The 17,993-nt window shown below is 36.4% G+C and overlaps 1 protein-coding gene and 1 long non-coding RNA gene across 7 annotated transcripts; one reads left to right on the top strand and one right to left on the bottom strand.

Annotated features, from left to right (window-relative positions):
* Window positions 1-6,014: 6,014 nt before the first annotated feature.
* Window positions 6,015-6,709, bottom strand: LOC104608543 (uncharacterized). Its single transcript, XM_010274577.3, has one exon. The coding sequence runs from the start codon at window positions 6,678-6,680 to the stop codon at window positions 6,204-6,206; it is 477 nt and encodes a 158-aa protein (XP_010272879.1). The 5' UTR covers window positions 6,681-6,709; the 3' UTR covers window positions 6,015-6,203.
* Window positions 6,710-12,154: 5,445 nt separating this feature from the next.
* LOC104608587 (uncharacterized) lies at window positions 12,155-16,623 on the top strand. Of its 6 annotated transcripts, XR_016076038.1 has the most exons (7): window positions 12,155-12,615; window positions 12,727-12,803; window positions 12,927-12,964; window positions 13,813-13,888; window positions 13,970-15,564; window positions 15,668-15,738; window positions 16,337-16,623. It is a non-coding gene; the product is annotated as an uncharacterized LOC104608587 (long non-coding RNA). The 6 variants fall into 6 exon arrangements; XR_016076034.1 differs by having other exon boundaries at window positions 12,727-12,964; XR_016076036.1 differs by having other exon boundaries at window positions 12,727-13,888; window positions 13,970-15,399; window positions 15,492-15,564.
* The last annotated feature ends 1,370 nt before the right edge of the window (window positions 16,624-17,993 follow it).

Raw genomic sequence — 17,993 nt, 5'->3', positions numbered from 1 at the left:
CATAGTAGCAGTACCCTTTTTGATTCTCTGCATATCCAAGGAAGACACACTTCTTTGCCTTGGGATCAAGCTTCAAGCGGCGATGACCAAGGATATGTGCAAAGTAGACACACCCAAACACCCTGAGAGGAATGTGAAACATCTCCCTCTGAGGAAAAAAGGAGACTGAATGGGGTGCTGAATCCAAGTATACGAGAGGGCACCCTGTTAATCAGATATACTACTGTGAGAACTGCATCACCCCAAAACCGAACTGGAACTGTAGATGTGATCATCATGCTTCTTGCAATCTCAACAATGTGTTTGTTCTTCCTTTCTGTAACACCATTCTACTGTGGACTGTAGGGACAAATGCTCTAATGGACAACACGGTATTATAACAGATATGAGGCAAGGTGTCTTTCAAAATATTCCTTGGCATTGTCAGATCAGAACACCTTTATTCTTGTTCGAAACTGTGTTAGTACCATCTGATGAAATTGTCTCACCAAGGGTGGTACTTCATCGCGGGATCTCATCAGGTAAATCCAAGAGTATCGTGAGAAATCATCCACAAATAAGAGAAAATATCGATAACCTCCCATAGAAGGAACATGGTAAGGGCCCCATACATCCGAATGAATAACATCAAAAGAAGAAGATCATCTTTTATTACTAGGTTTAAATGAATATCTACAATGCTTTCCAAGTTGACAACCTTCACACTCCAGACTTGACAAACTAACAGACTCAAAAAGTTTTGGAAACAAAAAACTCAAAGAAGAAAAAGGTAAATGGCCCAAACGATTATGCCAAAGCATAATTTGACCCACAGACCCTGACTCACTATCCCTATTGACATGATGACTCTGATGAGGAGGAAATACATTCAAGAGGTAGATTCCATTCACTTCACGACCACTTCCAATCGTCCTCTTTAAATCTAGATCCTGCAAAATACAATGACCAAGAGAAAAAATTTCTGAGCAGTTCAGGTTCTTAGTCAAACTACTAACAGATAACAAATTAGTGCTCAATCTGGAAACATGAAGGACAGAGGGTAGAGAAATAGAATCACTAATCTTAGGGTAGAGAAGTAGAATCACTAATCTTGACAGATCCCTTCCCAGCAATAGGAACATGGGATCCATCAACTGTATTGACCGTATCTCTACCAGAACAGAGTTGGTAAGTTGAAAAAATAGTAGAGCTCTGGGTCATGTGCTCCGAGGCTCTAGAATCTATAATCCAAGGAGGTCCCTCCTTGCCTGAAGTAGAAACAGAATTTGTAGTGACGTGTGAACTACCTGTGTGAGCAGAAGAAGTAGAGTGGACTCCACCAGTGCCACCTGTACCTTGTTGTCCGCTTGCGGCTGAATTGGAATTGGCTGTATCCCGTTGGTTTAGAAGTAGCCCATACCTCTCAAGTTTGGCCCTTACTATAGCAGCTGCAACAAACTCCAAAACAACTGTAGTAGGAGGGGCCAGAATGTCACCAGTAACTGCCATGTGTGCATTTCCCTTCCTATTTTTCAATCTAGTCGGCACAAGATGTTGGTGAAGCTACCAGCAAGTATCTCTTGTGTGTTTAGGCTTCTTACAGTAGTCACAGATCAAATCTCTTTTATCTTCCTTCTTAATTTCACTGCCACCCCGATCTCCACTTTGTTTAGGTTTCACAACACTTACCATGGCAGACTGGTCAGGAATAAGGTTTTTCATCATCACATCTCTCCTGCACTCCTCCCCTGACACAAAGGCATATGCCTGGGAGATAATAACACTGTCCCTGGAAAGAAGGTGCTGTCGTGCAATATCATACTCAGGATTAAGGCCAACAAGAAATTCAAACACCCTATACTTCTCTAGATGTTTTTGATAGGTAGCTGCATCCTTAGTGGTTTCCCAAGCAAATGTCTCTAAATGGTCGGTCAATCTCCTACCACAAGGTTTTAAGGGCTGAAAAATAGGCTACAACAGGTCTATCTCCCTGCCTTGTAGAAATAATATGATTTCTCAATTGATAAGCCCTAGCAACATTCTCCCTCTGTGAATAGGTTTCTGCAACCCCATCCCATATTTCCTTAGCTATATTTGCCCATAAAAAAATTTTACTTATATGGGGCAACATGGAATTACACAACCAAGTCATCATCATATAATTCTCCTGTACCCACCGGGAGTTGCTAGTTTCGGGTTTCACCTCTTCACCAGTGACAAAATGAGCAGATCATTAAGGATGTCTCAGATCATGAAATTTATAAGGCTCTTCAATCCATTGGGGATCTTAAGGCTCCTGGCTCAGATGGCTTAAATGCCTTATTTTTGTAAAAATTTTTGGGACATAATTAATTAGGATTCGTTCTATGGGATAGTTAGAGATTTTTTCCATTATGTAAAATTATGCCCAATCCTCAATAAAACTTTTATCCCAAAATTTGAAAATCTAGAAACTATTAATAACTACAGGCCCATAAGTTTGTGTAATGTAATTTACAAAGTTATTACAAAAATATTAGTAAATAGAATCAAACCCTTTCTAGGATATTTGATATCGTTATATCAAAGTTCTTAAATCCCAAGCAGACAAATCAATGATAATATTCTAATAGCGCACGAGATGCTTCGTACTATGAGAAGAAAGAAAGGAATAGTGGCTTGTAAAATTGACATGGAAAAATCATATGACAGACTGGAGTGGGATTTCATAGAGAAAGTGGTGAGGAAATACGACTTTCATGAAAAGTGGTTCGGATGTATCATGGAATGCATTAAATCTGTCTCCTTCCAAATCATTATCAATGGTACCCCTACTCTAGGTAATTCTACCCTTCCAAGGGTATTTGGTAGTGAGATCCCCTCTCCCTATTTATTTGTCTTATGTGCAGAAACACTATAAAAAAAAACTTGAGAAGGAATCTTTAAGAACAAAATATACCATAGGGTGCAAAGCTGCTAGGAAAAGCCCAAAAATTCCAATCCTGCAGTTTGCAGATGATTGCTTGATTTTTGCTAAGCCCAATATCCCTACTTGCTTAAAGATAAAAGAAATTTTGGAGGATTATGCAAGAGTTTTTGAACAATTGCCAAATTTTAAAAAATCAGCAATCCAATTCTTAAAGAATGTGCTACCCATATTCTAGAAAATAATAGGTAGAATTTTAAAAACTCCTATAGAATCTAGCTCAAAAATTTATCTAGGAGTTCCTTTAATCAACTCGAGTTACTAGTAACTCGTTCAGTTTTGTTAAAGAAAGAGTGGACAAGAAACTGAGTGGTTGGAAAAGAAATACTCTTTCTTTGGTTGGGAGAATCACTCTCCTCATATCCTCTACAAATATGATGCCTCAATATATAATGAGATCATTTAAATTGAAAAAAAAAATCTTAGGCTTGGAGGGGGATTCTAGGATCAAGAGATCTACTAAAAAAGGCCTTGGGTGGGTTGTAGGAAATGGAAAGTCTATAAATTTTTGGAAGGATAGATGGATTGGAGAAGCCCCTCATTGAGTACATAGAGACCCATAATAGTGGTTCAAAAAATAGGTATGTAGGGGAGGTCATTGACTAAGAAAGGAAAATTTGGATGGAAAGCAAAGTTAAGGCACTAGTGCCTTAGGGATTTTTGGGAAAAAATCAAAACCATTTTCATTCCTACTGGCGATGGAGAAGATATTATGTTGTGGATAATGAACTCAGATAGAATCTTCTCTATTAAATCAGCTTATAAAATTAAATGCAATCCATGTCAAAATAGAGGGGGAGATCTAAGTTGGAAATCTATGGTGTGGAATATTAAATGCCAACCAAAAATAAAAGTGTTCTTACTTTTTTTCGTGGAAAACAAACTTCCTACAAAAACTTTCCTGAGAAATAGAGGTCTAAATATAGAAGGGGAATGTAGCTTTTGTGGTGAAGAAGATGATGCAGACCACATATTTAGGTATTATGTGATTGCAAAACAAATTTGGATGGTTGTAAGCAGTAGTATTGTGAGTCCCCAGGACTTCATCAACAATCAAAAGGAATGGTGGTGCAAAATCCATGAGGAAGATGTTAAGAATAACGTAAAGATGAAGGAAAGATGTGCTCACCTCTTATGGAACCTGCGGAAGAAAAGAAATAATAAATGTTTCTCAAATAACTAGTTGCCTCCCCAACTAATAATCGAGAGAGCCACTAGGGCTTATGCTGAATACTGCAATTTAGTCAAAAACACTAACCCAGACGAGTAAAAAGAGTTGGAAGAATTTAACTTGGACCCACCAGAAGAGGGGGTGATTAAGATAAATTTTGATGCTTCCCGTAGAAGTAATAATATGTGCTTAGTTGCTATAGTTGCTAGAAACCACTTAGGGAAAACTATAGATTATAAGGCATATTCTTTAGGCATTTCCTCTATTAACAATGCAGAGGCTTGGGCAGTGTGGGAGGATCACAATCTAGCTCTCAACTTTAGAGACTCGAGGGTGATCATTGAAGGGAATTCAAAGCTAGTTATCCTATTCCTAAAGAGTCGTACATTTGCTCCTTGGAATCTTAGGAACACCACTCAAGATTGCTTGTGGATCAAAGAGTGCATGGATAGAAAGGTGGCCTACAGGCATGTCTTCCGAGAAGTTAATCAAGCTGCCGATTGGGTGGCTAACGAGGCTCAAGGTAGTTGTGGGTGTCTGTCTTTAAATCTTTGTAATCTTCCAAGAGCTTTGATTTCTATTTGTAAGGGTGACTTGTGGGGACGTGCTACCCCCAGGCTTGTGTAGCACCTTCTGGATTTATAAAAAAAAAAATCATCGATGTTATCTCATAGGAAAGTGAGCAAACCCGTGGCTACACAATTACAAAGCAAATAACATGGAAAGTCAGTGAAATATAGGATCTAATAAGGTTATTATTGGATCTAGTTTATGTATAATCACAAAAAAGGAATTAAAGTATTCTCTTTATTTTTTGTCCTTTCAGCTGAAAATCACCTATAGATCTAGAGAATTTGCTTGGAAAAAAAGAAAATAGTTAATTTAGCACAATTAGTTCTCAACTTCCTCATAGTCTTTTTGATAGGGGTGTCAATGGTATTTGGAAATATGATTTCAAACCTAGGATTTGACATAATTGAATCAAATTCGGATTGAATGTCATAATTGGACGAATTCAGATATAACTTGATTTGATTCGATAAATATTTGAATTCAACTGATTATGTATATATAATATTTAAACATTTTATATAATATATATATATATATATATAATATTTAAATTATATATATATATATATAGTTTATATAAGTCAAGTATTTGTTTCATATATTTATAAATTACCTAAAATAATTAAACAATCGAATTCGAATTGAATCAAATATTTAGATACTTAATTGAATTTGAATTTGGACATTGATTTTCAATATCCATTGGATATCGGATTGAATTCAGATATCATATTTTCTAATCGAATTTGAATTCCATATTGCCTAATTTGATTTGAATTCGGATTGTTTACACCCCTACTAAGGGAGGAGCATTTAGGGGTTGGACTTTTGATAGACTTGAGATTTGGTGTTTTTGGTCCTCAAAGTAAAGTGGAAATTGTATGAGTGGCAATGGGGCGGGCACCTCCTCCGCATAATTGAGGAATTTCTGAATTTTCTTTGGCTCAAGGCAACCACTTAAAAAACATCAAATTCAGAGGTATTTTAGAAATATGATTATAAGAATTTGGGGTATTTTAAAAGTTGGATTATGGGAATTTGGGGGTATTTTAGAAATGGGATTATGGAATCCTAGAGGTGTTAGGAATTTGCAAAAATTTAGTGTATTTTATAAATTAATATATATTAAATCTAGGGATATTAGTAGGGGCAGGTTTGAGAAATCATATAGAAATCCTGTCCCGGGCCTATCACCACTTCGGGGCAAAAATATTTTCTCTATCCCCGCCCCATCCCCATCTAAGATTGGAGAAAAACCCACGAAAATAGTATTTTCAAACTGGGATCAAATTGGATATGGCCGGATTAACAAAGAAAATTTGGCTGTAAGTCAAATTATTAAATTTAAAATATGAATCTAACAAATTCATACAATTAATACATGAACAAATGAGCAAAGAAAAACTCGCAAAGGCCATCAGAATGAAGATGGATGGATGGCCTGCTTTTATTGTGTACATACATACATACATAACGAATTTAAATTAATTAAATGCTAGAAAATAAACGAGTAGTTTAAGCATAACTGCACATGCCGTATGCACAGGAGCTCCCTTTGTTGCATTTGTTGTTGCATTGGCCACAATTCTTCTTGTCAAACAAAGGGTTAACGCATTCGCCCTCGCAACATATCTCTGGGTGTCTGCACTTTCTCCCACACATTCCACAGTTGAGCCTGTCTGTAAGCACATTAACACACTTCTTCTTGCAGCAATCAGGTCCTGCACTTCCCTTGGCACGACAAACTCTAGGAAACTTGTTACAAGTCATCACAGCCGTTTTAGCATTTACTTGTGCGAGGAATCGACTTGTCCCTCGGAGGGAAGATGGTTGCCCAAAATCAGACAATGGGAAGTTTTCATCAGAATTACTGTCATCTTCATCAACCTCCAGTACTGCTACTTCTTCATCAGTAGTTGGTGTTGCAGCAAGACTAAAAGCTAAAGCAGCCATAGCAATTGCTAAAATGAGGAAGATCTTTAATGACCTCATTGTGGGAGAGAGAGAGAGAGATTTGAAAGCAGTTGTGTTTTTGAATGGGGGATAAGGAGAGGGTGGTGGGTATTTATAGAGAGAGAGAGGGCAAAATAAGTATGCTAGAGAGGGAATGCAATGCAGTAATTCAAGTGGGGTGGTCTAATTCAACGGCTACCTCGTTCAAGTAAACGAAAGTTAGGCTCCCAAAAAATTCCTAAAACGTCAAACGGTAGGCAGGCAAAGCGAGGAGACTTCATCGTTTTGGACTTCAGAAAATGGAAAGGCAGTCGAAACCCCAAATTCCGACGAGTCCGAATTAACAGCCACAAACGCTGATAGCTTGGCAACAGTGTTGGCTTAGAGCATTGCTCACAGAAGATATCGTACCGTTATTCTGGTATTAGCTCATGATTCATGAACAATAACAATGTTCACTGTACAGAGTTCTTACCACGTGGCAAAATTTCTTGTTCTTGGGATGATGATTGATGATAGCTAGCTAGCTAGGCTAGCTTTACGATATATGCAATAGCTAGAAGAAACCGGCCGTTACCAATGCACCATTCCTTGCTTTTGTCTTCTATTTCTGATTACTCACATAACGCGTTTACGTCTCTTACCATGTTTCTCTTCGTTGATGAAATTCCAGGCTTAATAAAGTTGACCAGATGGAAGTGGAAAGACACCAATATTCCGAGATGAAATCTGAAGGTTGTTATCATCCAATCTGTGGTATTAATTAATGGGCGCAGGAGCTGAGTTACTCCTTGTTGAACTATATCTATGTCATCTACACAACAAAATTCAATTGACCTTTTTTCTGCAGGACTAGGAGAATGTTGACCCACACATTGCAGCCACCAATTTAGATGAATACGACATGCAATAATAGTATAATAATCCACGGGCTGTTATCTCATGATAGTGATACACCCTCACTGACTTTCTTTTTAATTTATAACCCTAACTTTTCAGATATATATATCTAGAGGCCCTTGTGGGATATTTGCCGTTAAAAAACCAAGTGTTTGTGTTTGTAGCAATTAATGCTGAATACAATGATGCCGCTCTCTCTCTCTCTCCCCTATCTTCCCGCCACTGCCACCGCCGTTGCAAGTTGCAGTCACGGTTTCGTGAGTAACAATAATAATAATAATTATTATTAATTATAAATTATTTTTAATAATTAATAATTATTTTAATATTTTTATTGAACATTAATTATTTTTTTTATTAATTTTACTTGTGTTATTTATTATTTATTAATTAGTAATTTTTAATTATTTTATTAATTTTTAAAAATTATTTTAGTTTTTATTTGTGTAAATTATTAATTATTAATTATTTAAATATTTTTATAGTCATTAATGATTTTTTAATTTTAATAATTTTATTTATGAATTAGTAATTTTTAATTTTTAATTTACTATTTTTTATTTGTATTGTTTCAATATTATTTTGAGGTTGAAAATTATTTTTTATGAGATAATGCAAATTGAACTCAACATTTCCAAATAGTATGTTCTAGGGGTAAAATAGTAAAATCTGTGAATTTCAGATGGTAAAGGGTTGATCCAATACAAACAAACTTAGGGATTCAAAGTCTCTAAAAAGCAGAAAAGCACCTATGCTTCTTTTAAGATTTTAGACAAAAAATAACTTTTTAACTTTTCAGATATGAAATTCCAGATTTATCAAAATGCCACCTAAGTAAGCAAAGAGATAAGTAATGTTTGAAAAAAAAAACTGATCCAGGTCCGGGCGGGATGGTTTGACACTCGTCGGGTTTGGATCGTCCGATCCGACTAGTATTTGCACAGCCCAATCGAATCCGGACCAATCTGATTTACTTCTCTTGACCCGCTTCGGTCCCAAACCCGTGTACAAACCTGATATGGGCCAGTCCAAGTCAATCCACCATTGACTGAACCGGTCTGGTCCAACTGGATTGATCCGGATCTAAACGGTTCAACCACCCTTGATGTGCTTACCTCTAAGACAATCCGATTAGATAGTTCAAGTTGGTTTGACCGGTTTGAACCTAAGTGGTTCGGTCAAACCCAAAATCCGAACATAGTCAAATGGCTTCGCCGCTTGTGTAAAAATAACATGCATGTAATGTGATTTGAACATTCACCACTTATGTAAATAGCAACTACTATTACCACCAAGCTATGACCAACTTATTTGTTTAGAGAGAGTTAGTTTTGTTTTTTTTTTAAGTACATAAATATAAGATTAATGGGTTTGGGCGGGTTGGATTGGGTTAAAGCAGGTTTGGGTTAAACCCAACCCATTTAATTTTATATAACTGGGTCATTAATGGGTTGGCCGGTTAGATGGGTTGAGTTGAATCTCAACCCAAACCAAACCCAACCGAACCCGCCCAATTGACATCGCTAGCAGAGCCTCCTCTATCACTAAATTTCCATCATGCATGTTTCAATTCATGGTGTTCAAGGAACTGTTTTCAAATAGTGACTTGATTAACCCGTGCACCTTGCATCTAATAGCATCCAAGAGTGTAGGCTTACAAGCAAATCCTTTGCTTACCTTAGAAAACATGTCAATTAATTAAGTCTTATTTTAGTTTGTTTTCCCGGGTCTCCTCCCAAAGAACTTAATATACCATAGAAAACTTGATATGGTTATCAAACATGCCTCAAACTCAATAGGTAGAAGTCTGTATCCACACATCTCATGCATGGAGGATATCCTAATGGGTTAGGTCTGATCCAATTCTGGGTAGATCTGAACCTCACTGATAGATAAATATGCAGAATCAGTTATGAACCAGACCACATGTAATTGACTGGGTAGATCTGAACCTAGATATAATTGACAATCATACTTTTTAACCACATGTAATTTGACAATAAACCTGCTTATTTGCTAAATTAACCTCTTGGAGATCATAGTATGGCAATATTACAAATATATCAAGAAAAAAATAGGTATTAGACAAGACCCTATATCCACTTATATGTGTATAGTGCATGAAAGAAATCCATGTGGTAATACAAAAGAAGTCCTTGTGTTTGCTGGGTAAAAGCCTAGCTCAAGGAATTAGTCCTCATCATTCTTTTACAAGACATCTAATAATGATGTAAAATTTGTTCATCATCATCAGTGCCTTATCCCAATTATATAGGGTCAGTTATATGAATCCTACTTTGCCAATTTCTTCTATTAAAAATCATATCCACTGTTGATGTATTATTAGTGCTTAAACCATTTCAGATCAAAGTAAGTTATATCATCATACTTTGAAGCTTAATGGGGAATGGAGAATGAAAATGCATATAGAAGAATGAGATGACACAGTAAAGGGAGTAAACCATAGGTTGTCAACCTGATATAAAATGGAGCCTAGCTCTTCTACTTTGCATATTTTTATTCATTATTGTTCATAAAAGACAATTCAAACAATCCATGTCTTTCTTGTAAATAGATCTTGATTTCGTTGAAGTATTGAAAACAGATAAGATCTAATGGAGATAAGCTTTTTTGTATATATCAGAGCAGGACCATGGAATCAAAACAGAGGCTTAAAATTAAAACATGCATGGGTTTCATGCATATCTTAACTACACATAATATTATCAAATCAGGGAATAGTTTTGACTTTTCAAAAACACCACACTCTTCCATTTATAATAAATTTTTGACAGGTTGTTGTACAGTTCATGCAACTTCCGATCTCAACATTGCAACTTCTGAGGCCGTTGGTACTGGGTTAGAAATCTGAAATAAGATTTAAGTTTGAATTTCTTGATCTATAATAATACATCCTTATTCCATACACAAGAGACAAGAAAAATATAGGATCCAAAGATTTCTTTTACCAAAAGCTTTGTAGATAGCACTTTAATTCAAAGTAAGAGATTACAACGAAAAGCAAAATCCCATGAACCAAGTGGGAAAAAAATAAATCGATATATCCTCTAAATTAAAGGAGACTACAAAAAAATCTCTCAAAGGCGGTGGTTTGGAGCTGGCGGTCTTAAAAGACCGCCGCTAGAGTGATATCTGAGGAGGCGGTCTTCCAAAAAACGCTGCCTACCTCGACTTTAGAAACTAAGGCGGCGGCCCATAAGAATATGCTCGGCAGATTTTACAAAGACAAAATTTAAACCGCACTACAACAAAATCGGTATATAGCCGCAGCAAAATCCGCCGCTGTAGATTAAGAAAACCACCACTATAGAGGTTTACGTTATAGCGGCGTATATGAAAACCGCCGCTATACGTGATCAATAGCGGCGGATACATCTGCCACTAAAGAAACCCCAACTGCGGATAAATCCGTTGATAAAAACTGAACATCCGCCGCTATAACCTGTTCAATTTGTCCAACCTAAGAAATTGAGATAAATTTGCAATTTATCCAACCTGATACATTGATGATATAGAAAAAGGTACAAAATTCTTATTACATATAGTAATAAATCACAAAAAAATAAAAATTGTATCTTCAACATTTTCAACAATGCCTTCTATCATTCTTGTATTGGTTCAACCTGAAAAATAAGGAAAACAAATATAAAAGTTAGATTGTGCCTTCTATCATTCTTTTTAATTTTCCTTTTCCCTTCTAGTCTTTTATACCTAGTTTGTGGCGTAAGAACCATTTCTTGTTTACTCAGTGTAGCAAGGGATTTTGGAGTAATTTTCAAGTGGGTAAAGAGGTCATTCAATTCTGTGACTGATACTTTGGCAAAGCAGGGGACCTTCAGGGAAAACCTTTTTTGGGTTGTGTTCTAATTATTGAAATTTATTGGGGCAAACCCTCATGCTCTGAGTTGTTGACAGTGTATAATGATTAACTGTTATTTTTAATGAAAGTTACTGATTCAAATAAAAAAAAAAAAAGTTGGAGTGCATAGCACCACTATAAGAGAGCATTCTGAACTTAGAAAACTCAGAAGGAACAAAAATTTTGGTTAGGTCTTGCTTGTTTTTTATTTTCCTATTTCTTCTTGGTTATGTCTTTCTTTTTACAAAGGATTTAATCAAACCATACCTTGATGTTGCAGGGAGGGATGAGAGTGTATACTCAAAAATGGTTCCTTTGATGGTTTGATCTACTGCATAAAAAATGGGACAAACGAAAAAAGAAAAAAAAAAAAGTGTAAGAGAGAATGAGAGAAAAAGGAAGATGAAAGGGAGAGAGAGAAATCGGTGCCATAACTTGCCTGCGTTCACTTCGGTTCAGTTCTTCTCATCTGCCGAAGGGAGGAATGGCAATGAGGGAGTTCACTTCGATGGTCTAATCGGCAAAGAGAAGAGTTTCATCTGGTCTGCTGCAGTAAAATAGGGAACGAACGAAAAGAAAAAATTATGAGAGAGATTATGAGAGAGATCATGAGAGGATAAGAAGATGAAAGGGGGAGAGAGAAATCAGTGACTTACCTCGCCGGAGTTTCAGTTGGTTCTTCTCATATGCCGAAGGAAGGAGAGGCGACAGATGACGAGCAAAAGCTTGGAAACCTGGAATCTGCAAAGAGAAGAGAGGGGGTTTTCGCTGGTGAGGTTTTGGGGGAAGACGAGGGAAGGTGGGCGCTTTATTTGCGCGGGATAAAAGATTTAACCGGGCTCTTATGTTTTTGATGATTTTAGTTTGAGTGTTCTATAGCGGCAAATATGCATCCGCCACTATACCTAACCGCACCTACAGCAGCGGATTACACTACACGCCGCTTGAAAAAAAGATATATAGCGGCGTCTTTCTTAGTGTCGCTAAGAAATCCGCCGCTATATATCGATTTTGTTGTAGTGCCGGTCTAATAGACTGGTATAGAATAAAAGCGCGCGGGGAGGCAAAAATCTTCATTCTCCGTTCAAACGCGCGCGGGGAGGTAAAAATCTTCATTCTCCATTCGGTTTCGACTGTTTTATCCAAAGTCCTCTTTGAGCGTTCGATAGAGAAGAGAACGGTTCTGCGATAGAGGTAACAATTTCTGCATTCGATCTCTGGAAATGAGAGAGGCAAATATATTCTCATTTCGATTCGATCATTGAAGTTGAACTCTCATTTTGATTTTTTTTTTTTCGATTTTAGGTCGCTTCCCTCGTCGGAAGAGAGATCCGACCTTATTTTCCAAATCCATCTATCTGCCTTTATTTCCAGAGAGATATGTATGATCTTCCTCCATTTTCACTTCATTAAACCTTGAATCTATTCTGTAAAATATTTCTTCGTTCTCATCCAACTTCTCTGACCGCAAAATGATCACATGGTACCACCATTTCTAATCGTAGAAGATATCAACTTCAAATCCGGGACTGAGTTGACTGAGGTAATGTGCCTTCTCCTCCATGCGTACCTTCTATTCTAATCACATCTAGGTTTCTCTCTCTCTCTCTCTCTCTCATCAACTATATACTTTAGACTTGGGATGTTATCTTATTATGGAATCCATGTGCTTTCTTGGTAACGATCTATGTGTTATGTTATTTTCCTTTTGAGTAACAAAACTATCGAGTAACAAATTTGCCTGCTCCATAAAAGTGTTCTTCATTTTTTAGAACACTTCCATAGATATTCCTCATTTGATTGATTATACTATTGGTCGATTCGTGCTTTATCCATATATAGAGTAGAATGGATCCTCATTCTGAAACAGCAGGCCGTGGGATTCAACAAGGGCAGAGATTTTAGTAGTGCTACAAAGGTTTAGACTAGGAAAAGACTTAAACTATACAAAATTGTAAATTAAGGGAGAACCCAAATTGGTGGTGGGCTGGATGCAGGATGAGGAAAGAACTCCTTGACAATATAGAATGAGCTAAAAAGAAACAGAATTGTATATGCAACTTGGGTTTATAGATCAGCTAACAGATTGATAGATGCTTTGGCAAGGAGTGGACAGAGATCTTCAACCCCAATATATACAGGAGTTATCTGAAAAGACAGGCATGCAAGATCTTCAACCTGCAATCTGAGATTACCAAAATAGGAAGAATGAGTAGTAAAATTTTGAATGAGAAATACAAACTTTAGTAGTCTGGGTAGCAGAGAACAAAGCTATTTGCCTCTCCTAGCATACCACAAGACACCTCAATTAACTCATGATGCAGAGAACAAAGTTATTCTAACTCTGTTTTTTTTTTTTTTTTCTTTCTTGATGTCTTATTATGACATTAGTGTGGTATTGGAAGTGGCGAAGATGCAAGCCATTTAGACAATCCTTTCTACTTTGGAGCCCTTGATCCGTAAAGTTGTAAGTGCATCAATCCTTTCTACTTTGTTAAATAATTTGTCTTTAGTAATATTAAAATAGTTGCTACGTTTTTGCTTTAAGGTACTGAATGAAGATTCGAAGTTTGACATTCCATTTCTGTGATTTTGATGCTGCCAGAACCTTACAAGTAATTCCACATTATCTTTTCCCAAGTTTTGGCCTTGACTACTTTGTTGCTATAGGTGTTGGTTCTAGAATATCATTCGGAGATCTAATTTGGGACTAATTTGTATCATTAAATCATTATGCAACTATCATATAATTGGGACTCATTTATCTACTTTACAGTTTTCAATAATATTTGCCTTGGTTCAAATTCAGTAGCTTTCTTTTTTTTTTTTGGGTTATCATGCATTTGACATTGTTTTTTTGTCCATTTTTTTGTTGCACCTAAAGAAATATTTATGAGTTAAAATATTGTTTTATGAGGGATGCCATTTGCTTTCTTTTTGCAATACCTCTTAGTTTTCTGTACAGCTTCTCACTGTATAGTTGCTGATTTATGTCTAGGGGTAATTGCCCTTTTTTTGGCTAATGTAATAATTCTTTATTAGGATGTACTCTTCCATGCCTTGATTATTTGTGTGAAGCCATTGGTAAATACTACAAGATGGTTTGTTGATCCATGACTGAGCTTCACATCTCAAAAGTTAATGATTCTGTGTATCAGTGGTGTGAAGCATGTGCTCCATTTGGCAATGATCTCCAATGGGTTGTAAGAAGAGTCTTAAAGAACTGAGTGGCAATCTGTTTTGAATATGTGAGTTTGAGATTCCAATACCATTTCAATAGGATAAAATAAATGATGGAAGGTTTCAGGATTTTCTGGCAGAGAGAACAAGTTAAATCTAAGTGATGTAGCCAGTGATAACATTTGTCTTTTGTTGATAAACCTTTCCATAATATTTTCTATATGAAAATTTGAAACGGTATGGATGAGTTCATTTCACCATTTGGGTGCTACTGTCTAGTGATACAGAGAATATGAAGATATTCATTCGGGGTGGATTTGCAGACCGGAAAGATAGCTAGTGGATCTAAAATTGGCTTCTAAAAAAGCAGATTTCCAGATTTGATGAGACTTGAAACAGAGAGATAACGAGGTTTGAAAGTGAATGACAGAGAGAAGCTGGGGAATTTCCAACTTTTCGATCCTTATTTGAAGGAGTGTTATGAAGAAATCGATCCTTCGCTATCGTCAGCGGAATCTGATGAAGTACATGTTCTTGCGATTGACGATAGTTTTGTTGATCGGAAAGTAATTGAGCGTCTGCTCAAGATCTCTTCTTGCAAAGGCCATTTTCAGATTATTCTTCGTTGCATTTGGTTCTCATCTTGTTCTTTTCGTTTTTGTAGTGTTCTGTTTTGAACTTTTTTTTGTTATCTAAATAAATATTGTTGAAATCTTAGTTACTGTTGTGGATAGTGGAAGGAGTGCTCTGAAATTTCTGGGTTTGGATGGGGAAGAAAACTCTGCAGTCGGCATGGGTGTAAGAGAATTTAGTAAGTTGTTGGCAATATAAATGATACGTTGGAATTATTTTCTTACTGATTTATTCTTTTCATCTGATATTAATTGCAGGGTTTGAAGTTGAATATGATAATCACTGATTATGCCTGGGATGGCTGGATATGAGTTGCTCAAGAAAATCAAGGTTAATTAGATTCAATTCATATATATTCTTATAGCATTTCAACGGATTAATTCGAAAAATACTGAATTCTGTAATTACTCATTTCCTTAATCTTTCTATGCAGGAATCTTCGACCTTCAAAGAGATACCTGTGGTGATTATGTCATCCGAAAATATCTTGTCTCGGATTGACAGGTATATTAATTAAATATATCATAACACTTTTTCCAGTAATCAAAATTGAAGTATATGAATAGAAACATGCTTGAAACACTGTCAAGTCCATTTACAAAACAGAAAGTGTTCAAGATGCATCTGAGTGGGTATGGTCACTGGATTATTTGCTGGGACAATCACTAATTTCTGTTTAAAACAGTCCGAGAGAAGAATTCATTTAGTTTATTAGCTTTGACAGTTAGAAGGGGACATTGGGAGATGTTAGCAGCTGGTTTATGTTCTGTTTTGTCTAAAATAATCAGGTGCTTGAGGAAGGGCAGAGGAATTTATGTTCTGTAGCAGATCTGAATTGTTGATTAGTAGATCAGTCCCTATGTTAAATTAATTCTTTGGAAAAAAACGAAAGTGAACAATCTGCAAGTGTTATAGAATGGTAGCTGGCATTTACAAAGTATCATGGTATGATGGATACAAGGCTATCTTAATTAAATACATTTATTCATATGCTTCTTATCTTCCATATTGTAGTCTCAGCAGTAAATATGGATTCTTCAAATTCCTGTACCAATATCCGAATTATGAGCTGACCTAACTTATGGTGAATCTGTTTTATTAGGTTTTGGTAGCTGAGGAGTCTAAAATTGCAGAGATGAATGCAAGCTTCAACCGGAGAAGCTGAAATACTTAGAGTTTCTGTAGAGACGCTGAAAGACTTAGAATTTCTGTAGAGATGCTGAAAGACTTAGAATTTCTGTAGAGACAGTGAAAGGGAGAGCTTGTTCAATTTAAAAATGAACATGCATTCAGAGATGCACTATATTATTTGAGAATTTGATTTTTTTTTTTATTTTTGTATTTGAACAAATTTTAGATATTATAATAATTAATCTCCTAATTAATAGATATTGTTTCAAATTGCATTTTTATATAAATTTAAGTTTTGATGGATGGGATTTGCATTAAGCACGATTCATAAAGCAATACAAAATACAGTACAAAAGGTATAAACAAAAATATGATAAACGACTATTAAAAAAGATTTCTAAGTCGGCAATCTTATTGACCGCCAGCATAGCCATATAAATAAGAACCTAAGGCGGCGATCAGAAACATCTAAGCCGGCGGTTTGAACTGCCACCTAAAAATGGGAGGATTTTTGAGAAAAAGCTAAAGTGGCGGTCTTTTAGGACCTACGCCGGCAGTCAAAACCGCCGCCTTATCCTTTTTTCTTGTAGTGATTCCAAGTAGAAACTAGAAACCATTCAATAAGAAACAACTATTTGAGAGAGTTCAGAACTCTAATGTACCTATCCGAAGCTCTGATGTATACATGACTTGAGAACTCTGAGAAACAACAACGATGAAAACAGTTGAGTTGAGAGAACTATGAAACTAGCATAGAGTTGAGAGACAATTTTGCTTCAATGGCAGAGAGGACAAACTTGCTTCAATGGCAGAAATAGAGAGTTGAGAGAACTGCGAAAAAAATTCGATGGCGAGTGGCTTGAAACCCTAAGCTTCTCTTGACCCGCTCCTTGTTTGACAGTCCGACTCTTACATCAGCTTCTCTCTCATCCCTCTCCTTGACCCAAGTGACCCTAATCCTTTTTGGCCCAATGAGTACCCTCTACCCAATCCACCCATACCTCTTTTTCCTTGATCCTAATGGGTCACTTGACCCATATAACCCACTGCTGAAATGGGTGGGTTTGGTGGGTCAAAAGGGTTAGGGTCAAGAATGCCACCCCTAGGAAGAGTTGAGCCTTGTAAAGGAGAGAGACTGCAAGGCACCAATAGTTTTCTTATACAACGAGGCATTTAGAAATGGAGTGCTTGAAAACTGGGACGGGATCAGCTATCCATGGAGTGCGCCCCACATCCCATCCCATCCATGCATTGGGAGTATTAGAATAGCACATACAAATCAATAAATCCAAGATATATTTGCATTGAGAGAGGAAAAAACCGAGTTGTGAATCTCTTAAATACAAGAAAATAATATAGATCACCCAAGTCTTTTGAGAGTAAATTATTGTTGCATAGCAATAATCCCCAATAGATTTTTGGAATTTAGGCGGTTTCCATCAACAACTATGACACTTCATCAAGAGAGCTTTCTCCAATGTTTTTAATCTACAAATTATTCTAACTGGATGAAATGAGCACCAATATGGAGAGATCAATGAGCAATGGTCTAGCGAGATCAATAGAAAACGTTCATATTGTTGGAAGGGTTAGAAATCATATTAAACATGGCTAAACCAGGTTTAGTG

This window comes from Nelumbo nucifera, chromosome 5, assembly GCF_055504915.1.
Source record: "Nelumbo nucifera cultivar China Antique chromosome 5, China Antique-T2T, whole genome shotgun sequence".
In the NCBI taxonomy this organism is placed as follows: domain Eukaryota; kingdom Viridiplantae; phylum Streptophyta; class Magnoliopsida; order Proteales; family Nelumbonaceae; genus Nelumbo; species Nelumbo nucifera.
Note: the sequence above shows the minus strand (reverse complement) of the source record. Positions and strands in the feature narration are given on the sequence as shown.

Coding starts and splice junctions, on each gene's coding strand:
- LOC104608543 (XM_010274577.3), bottom strand. CDS start 6,680: ATGAGGTCATTAAAGATCTTCCTCATTTTAGCAATTGCTATGGCTGCT.